The sequence below is a fragment of the Apteryx mantelli genome, chromosome 13 (genome assembly GCF_036417845.1).
Source record: "Apteryx mantelli isolate bAptMan1 chromosome 13, bAptMan1.hap1, whole genome shotgun sequence".
In the NCBI taxonomy this organism is placed as follows: domain Eukaryota; kingdom Metazoa; phylum Chordata; class Aves; order Apterygiformes; family Apterygidae; genus Apteryx; species Apteryx mantelli.
In genome coordinates, this window is record NC_089990.1 from 16,821,951 (window position 1) to 16,829,599 (window position 7,649).

The 7,649-nt window shown below is 59.9% G+C and overlaps 1 protein-coding gene across 1 annotated transcript in view; it reads right to left on the bottom strand.

Moving 5' to 3' along the window:
* Window positions 1-2,473, bottom strand: part of CD99L2 (CD99 molecule like 2) — a 40,967-nt gene extending 38,494 nt beyond the window's left edge. Inside the window, exon 1 of the mRNA XM_067304200.1 lies at window positions 2,397-2,473. Coding sequence (XP_067160301.1) covers window positions 2,397-2,451 — 55 coding nt within the window. The 5' untranslated portion in view covers window positions 2,452-2,473. The remainder of the gene's footprint in view (window positions 1-2,396) is intronic.
* Between the last annotated feature and the right edge of the window lie 5,176 nt (window positions 2,474-7,649).

Consider the following 7,649-nt stretch of genomic DNA (forward strand, 5'->3'; position numbering starts at 1 on the left):
TCATGGCTGATCATGCCAAACACTGATTTTTTAGTCTGGTTGCCCTCCTCTGCTCTTGGTAAACTTTTGAGCCTGTAGAAGACTGACAGGGCTTTCTGGTGACCCACCATCAGCAAGCGCTGGAAGAAATACTTGAGAGCAAGAAGGAAAAAGCTGGAGGAATGCAGGCAATGAAGAAATTTGGTTTTTATTACTTTGAAAATGTCAGTTTTTAAAGCTAATCTCCTTCAGGGCCTTGCTGATGGGCACCCCCAGCGCGCGGGAGCGCTGCCTGGGCGGCTGCTGGCACCACCAGCGCTCGCAGCCCCACACGGGCAGCAGAAGGTCCGGGCAACTCGGAGAGGCGAAACCACCCGCCAGCCACAGCGCTCTGCGTGGGCGCTGCAAGTGCAGGGCCCACTTACCTCCATACGGCTATTTCCACGCAGAGGCAATTTAAAGAAGCTCAGGCAGGCGCTGGACTCAATGTTGTGCAATTACCTGCGAAGCCTCGCACTGGCAGGAATGATTTATGATCATTTCAGTGACATTGCTTTTGATGCAAATATAGCAAAGAATGTTTAAAATCCGGCCACTGCAATCCAGTGTTTAAATAATGAAACAACAGCGTTTCTCTTTGTCCGTGCTAAAAACAACACAGAATGCAAATAGCTTTCCTGCTGACTAATCAGTATTTCTTTCATTTTAGTCTAAAACCAGGACTTTATACCCAATCTGTAAAAGGTGCTCAGCCTGTAAAAATTAATTAATGTCCATCAATTTAAAATGTAGAAATTAAAACAGTGAGCATAAGCAACTTTATATCATATTGCTACTCTTTCTGATGTACAAGCAGGTAAGCACCTAATGCAAATGGAGATTAATTCCAGGCTGATTCATTGTAAGCCTCATCTTTTCCAACCACAAAAGCTTTTTTGTAGCCCAGTTTAATCTGCATGTTGATGCTAAAATTCTCAGTCATATCTCTGTTTGATGGGTGCATCCCACCTAATAATACAATCTGTTCAGCAAACTTTTCCATGGCCTTTTACATAATTGCCATCTATTTTGTCTGTACAGCCTTTAAGAGTACATTTTTTTCCCTTAAAAAAAGGAAACGGATTTTTAAGAGCACATGTTTTCTAAAAAAAGGAAACAAATGCAAGAGTTGTGATATGCTTTATATCGGTTTTATATAAAAAAAAAGAGGCAAAAAGCTTGGTTTTTTCCATCCTATTAGTTACTGTGGAGCTGGGACAGATTTCTGGGTTAGGCAATTCTGATTTGCAGAGATAGCAGCCAGACTAAAAGGGAGCACGACTAAAACGAGCGGCCCAAGAAATCTGGGTCGTACTGAGAGAATGCACTAATCCAGCAGCCCAGTAAGCAAAGCAACAAAACCAAAACCCAACTCCTTTTATGACCGCTCTCCTACTCCTCTGTTTCGGGTGATTTTAGACACGCGCTGCCATGAACCCTCGCGCCCTCCGCGCCGCTCGCTGTTATTCAGAGCTCGCTGTGCCATCCTCTCGCAGAGAGGCACACGCTGCGTCAGGAGATGCTACCCCGTCACGTATTGCCGTCTAACGGCGCGGTGGGAGCCGCCCCGCCGGCGGCACCGGTGCGGCAGGGCAGCCAGCCGCCGGGAGCCCCGCGCCCCGGGCACGGTGCGGGGGAGGCTTCGGCAGGCCGTGCCCGGCGGGGCCTGCGGGCTCCGCGCCAGGCGGCAGCGCGGGGGGACCCCGCGGCGGTGCATCCTCGCGGGGCGCCCTGGCCGCGCAGACCGCTCTTGGGGGTGCACCCTGCCGGGGGGTCCCAGCTGGGGCCCCCCTGCGGCCGCCGGGGACCCCATCAGCGAGCCGTATCCTCCCGGTCCCTCCTCCCGGGGAGCCCCGGGGGCGTGGATCCCCCCCCGGTCTCCTTCCGGGGAGCCCCCTCGGGGGGTTGCGACCCTCTGATCTCCTCCCGGGGACCCCCGGGGGGGTGCATCCCCCCCCCGATCTCCTTCCGGGGAGCCCCGGGGGATGCAACCCTCCCGATCTCCTCTCGGGGACTCCCGAGGGGGTGCATCCCCCCCCCGATCTCCTTCCGGGGATTCCCGGGGGGTGCAACCCCCACGATCTCCTCTCGGGGACTCCCGAGGGGGTGCATCCTCCCCCCGATCTCCTCTCAGGGGTCGCCGGGGGGTGCATCCTCCCCGATCTCCTCCCGCGGAGCCCCCCGGGGTGCCGGACGCCGGCTCCGGGCCCCCCCCCGGGGACGGTGCCGCGGCGCGGGCCGGGGCGGGGGGCGCTGCGCCGCCGCTGGCCCCTTCCCGCGACGGGGCGGCCGGGCCCGGACGGCGGTGGCGGCGGCCCCCTCCCGCGCCGAGCCCCGCGGGCGCCCCCGGGCCGCTCCCCCCCCCGGAGCCGCCTTACCTGCGCCCAGCAGCGCGGCGGCGGCGAGGAGCCCCAGGAGGCGGCGGCCGGCCATGTCGCGGCGGCGCTGCGCGTCTGCCGCGGGCGCAGCCGCCCGCCCCCGACGGGGCGGGACGGGGCGGGACGCGCCGCCGCCACCGCCGCCGCCACCGCCGCGGCCGCCGCCGCCCCCTCCCCCTCCCCCCCCGCGGCCGCGGTGCTGCGCGGGGCGCGGGACCCGTCCGGCGGCCGGGGGGCCGCGGCTCTCCGGGCTGGTCTCCAGCCGCGCTTATTCATGCTGCGGGCGCGGGGCGGGTTTTGCAAGCGTATCGGTGGTCGCCCCAAATGTGGCCGGTGGCATCGCTGCGCGCGGGCCCGGGGGCCGCTCTTTGCCCCGCTCAGCGCGGTGGCGGGAGCGGCCGTGCAGGGCCTCGGCGCTGTGCGGGCCTGGCCGCCGGTGGCCGGGGCTCGGCGGCGTGCGAGGGGTGCAAGGGCTGTGAGATGTGCGAGGCGTGCCAGGGGTGCGAGGGGTGTGAGATGTGTGAGGCGTGCAAAGGGTGCAAGGCGTGCAAGGGGTGCGAGGGGTGCAAGGGGTGTGAGATGTGCGAGGGGTGCCAGGGGTGCGAGGCATGCGAGGGGTGCAAGGGGTGCGAGGCATGCGAGGGGTGCGAGGCATGCAAGGGTGCAAGGGGTGTGAGATGTGTGAGGCGTGCCAGGGGTGCGAGGCATGAGAGGGGTGCGAGGTGTGCCAGGGGTGCAAGGGGTGTGAGGCATGCGAGGCGTGCCGGGGTGCGAGGCGTGCAAGGGGTGTGAGATGTGTGAGGCGTGCAAAGGGTGCGAGGCATGCGAGGGGTGCAAGGGGTGTGAGGCGTGCAAGGGGTGCAAGGGGTGTGAGATGTGCGAGGCGTGCAAGGGGTGTGAGGCGTGCCAGGGGTGCGAGGCATGCAAGGGGTGTGAGATGTGCCAGGGGTGCAAGGGGTGTGAGGTGTGCGAGGCGTGCCAGGGGTGCGAGGGGTGTGAGATGTGTGAGGCGTGCAAAGGGTGCAAGGCATGCAAGGGGTGCGAGGGGTGCAAGGGGTGCGAGGTGTGCCAGGGGTGCAAGGGGTGCGAGGCATGCGAGGCGTGCAAAGGATGCGAGGCGTGCAAGGGGTGTGAGATGTGTGAGGCGTGCAAAGGGTGCGAGGCATGCGAGGGGTGCAAGGGGTGTGAGGCGTGCAAGGGGTGCAAGGGGTGTGAGATGTGCGAGGCGTGCAAGGGGTGTGAGGCGTGCCAGGGGTGCGAGGCATGCAAGGGGTGTGAGATGTGCCAGGGGTGCAAGGGGTGTGAGGTGTGCGAGGCGTGCCAGGGGTGCGAGGGGTGTGAGATGTGTGAGGCGTGCAAAGGGTGCAAGGCATGCAAGGGGTGCGAGGGGTGCAAGGGGTGCGAGGTGTGCCAGGGGTGCAAGGGGTGCGAGGCATGCGAGGCGTGCAAAGGATGCGAGGGGTGCAAGGGGTGTGAGATGTGTGAGGCGTGCAAGGGGTGCGAGGCATGCGAGGTGTGCAAGGGGTGTGAGGCGTGCCAGGGGTGCAAGGGGTGAGAGGTGTGCAAGGGGTGCAAGGGGTGTGAGATGTGCGAGGCGTGCCAGGGGTGCGAGGGGTGTGAGATGTGCGAGGCGTGCAAGGGGTGTGAGGTGTGCGCTGCCCCTGCTCCCGCCTGCAGCCTCTGGCCAGGCCGGTGCCCCATGGTGGCCAAGGCGCGGAGTCAAAACGCTGGGGCACCGATGGCTTTATTGCTGTCTCTGCTGGTGTTCGCTAACGGAGGTGCCAAGCGCTTGCCCCGCAGAACGAGCCAGACCAAACGCTGAGAGCAAGGGCCGAGGGAGGTCACCAAGCCTACGCTGCTGTCCGGGCAGAGCCGCTCTTGGGGCCGAGCGTGGGTGCACGCCGCACGGGAGGGCGGCGCGTGGGGCGCCGGGCTGGGGCATGCCTCCCAGAGCAGTTCCCAGTGGAGCATGCCGACGTGGCCTCCCGGAGCAGTCCCCAACACAGCCGGGCAAGTGGCTTCCGAGCAGGGGCTCCGCAGCAGGGCAAAGGAGCGAGCGGGGCTGTGCTGGGATTTAACCCCTCAGTGCCAGGTTTTGGGTACAGAGATGAGAGAGCCATAGAAATGTTGGCTGGAAGCGACCTCTGGAGGTCTCTGGACCAAACACCCCTCGGAGCGGGGCCCACCGGCACCGGGTCACATCAGCTGTGGCTTTGCCTAGAGGAGAGTTGAAGCCCTCCAGGGATGGGGCTGTGCCACCTTGCCCGGTGACCTGCTGCTGCAGTGCTGCACCGCCTCCTCGTGAAGGAGATTTTCCTGTGTCCAGCCTGACCCTCCCAAACCGTTTCTTTGGCTATCCCACCCTGTTGTGTTGCCTGCGACCACCAAGAACAGTTTGGCTCTGCCCTCTTGGCGACTGCGCTTCAAGGAGACATAGGCTGCTTTAGATCCTCTACACCAAGCCAATGAGCTGCCCCTTCTCAGTCCCGTGTGCCAGGCGCTGGACCCTCTCCTCTACATCTCCGCTGAACTGGGAAGGGGGTCAAAAATTATTAATAATATGGCCAGTATCTCCTTTGCTGATATTTATAGGTAGTTTCACTAGAGAAAGGGGGATGAAGATGCAGCCTGTAGTTAGGAGGAATTCCTGGAAGCCAGGAGGACTGTCCGGCTTGTCCTGGTACCACCCCACCTCAGAGTGGCCAAAAGGCGGCTGCTGCAGCCGACGGTGGAGCAGAGGCCAGGACCTCCTCTGGTCTTCACTGCACGCTTTGTCCGTGCTGTGAACACCACCTCCCTGGAGAGCAGCCTCACTTGGAGAGACAGGGAGCAAACGGGCCGTGGAGAAGGAGCTACAGTCCTCTTTAAAAGCGTCAGGGCTGACAGATGCGGTGGGATAATGGGGTAGGTGCTGTGCTGCTGATTTTTGCTGTGGCTCAGCAGCAGATTGCAAGCTCAGCAGCTCACAGCGCCTCGCCTGGCGCAAGCCTTCCTGCAGCGACGGCCTGCAAAACCTGCGCCGAAGGGGCTTCAGGAGGCCGGCGTCGCACAGGGCTCGGGGCCGTCACCAGCGCAAACCCCTCCGTCACGCCCTGCTGCAACTCTTCCCATGGCCACTGCGGCCACTAACGGGAGCAGCAAGGACCCCGGATTACCGAGACGCTAATGTGGGGAAGAGGCTGCTCAGCTGCTCTGTGAGGCCATCTGTGTGTTCGCCGTGTTGCCTCTCTTCCTATTTATACAAAGAAAAACTCAGGATCACAATCCCGCTTGAGCCAAACTACAGGAAACTAGCAGGGCAACATTTTGTACCATCCCAGTCTGGTTCCCCAATAACCTCTCCACGAGCTATTTGCATTTCAATAGCTTTCTGAGCCTCTGGTAATTGCTGGGGGAGGAGGAGGGTAAAAGGCTATTATATTAGAGTTAGATCAGCTTAGCAAGCCTGAAGGCATGAGAGCGGCATCGCAGCAGCTGATGCAACCCGTGACGGAGTATTGTGTGCCGTTCTGTTCGAGCCTGGGGTTTGCACCGGTGTTTGTGAGTGGATTCGTAATGACGACAAAGCGCGTGAGTTTAGCATTTAATTGGCAGGAACACCAGGCAATGCCGCTCTCCGAAGCTGGAGCAGAACAGCGCAGGAGGAGCCGGGAACGTGTTGCAACCACTGAACTGGCCGAAAACCCCAAGCCAGGCAGCGCATGACCCGACCGCTCAGTTCAAAAGAGGCCCGGGGCGGTGTGCAGGGACGCAGCGTGTCTGCAAGGGAGGCTGAGCCCCGCCAGCCGCCAGCCGGAGCCTGGGCACCGGCCAGCCGGTGACTCAGCATCGCCTGAGCGCGGCCGGCGTCCCGCTGTTCTTAGCCGGGCTGCGCTTCAGGCCGGCAGCTCCGCTCCAGCGCAGCGCGTCCAGCTGTTGCGGCCCCGGAGCACGGTGCTGCAGGCCCGGCACGCCGTCCCCAACGCAGCGCGGTGGGCTGCTGCCACCGGGCTAGAGCCCTTTTCTGCTTCTCTGCAAGACGTCGCGATTGACAGATTAAAGCTGTTAAACGGTGGCCTGAACAGCAGTTGGAGAGAAACTTTCCACAGAAAAATATACTTGCTTCCCATTGTGTTTTAACAGGTATTACGCTTAACTCTTCTTGCTGCCTTTGAAAATGCGCTCCTTGTGCTTCGTGTGCTTTTGTCTCTCTGAGGGAAAAAATGTTTAAAGGGAAGGAGAAACACTGATCAGGGAAGATAATGTTGGGTCAAACAAAAATCTGATTTAGAATCCTTTGCTTCCTAAATCTATTCAAATAATTTAGCAGTCTCAGAACATTTAATCCGTTAGATCTCAGAGCTCCTTGCAGGCACAAATCAATTATCCTTGATAAGTGATGGATACATAGAAAGCATCAATTTACCTGCTACTGAAGTGCTGCTGTTTTAAAAGCAGAATGAGCTGTCATGTAGCAATGCATAGTCCTGCTACACAGTTATCTGTAATGGAAAATAAAAATACTATACACAATTTGAAATGAATGATTTCAGAGGCCAAACCACATTCCATTTGTGTCCATCTCCTGCCTGAGATACTGTTGTTTTACAACCCTATTTCCAAATATAACATTTTTTTTAATAGAAATTGGCTAATTTGGGGGTCTTTTTATTTCCGTTATGAAGCTGGAGTGCCTCTGGTCAGATTTTCTAAATACTTTGTTTTTTTAAGTCTTGATTCTTGGAGTTATGATTCAAGTGGTTCCTTTAAAAAAAAAAAAAAAAAAAAAGCCGTGCTATGAGAGGGCAAGGCTACAAATAGCCCTCGGCCAAGGCTGCCTTGGGAACCTTGTGGTCACAGGGCTTGCAGGTGCTCCTCGCCTCGCTGTCACGGCCGCGTTGCAGGCCAGGCGGCCAGGGTAAGTCCCCATCCTGCCCGCCCGCTCCCGCGCCAGAGCTGCGGCTGCAAGACCGCCCTGCCCGGCTGGGGGCTTGCGAACGCCGCCGCCGTCCCGAGGACGGAGATGGGTCTTTGCTTTCCGCCCCGGCCGCGACGCTGGGTTTGGCGCAGCTCCCTGCGGCTGGCCGAGCGCTGCCGCTGCCTGCAGAGCTCGGCTGGCGGAGGACGCGCCAAGCGGGGCTGCTCGTAGTAAACAGGCTCACGCCGCTCCTTGCCGTTCGCCCGATGCCCGGTGCTGCTCGCCATAACGGTGTTCCCGGAGACTGCTCGCTGCCTCCGTTCACTCCATTTCAGAACTGATGGATTGGGGGATAT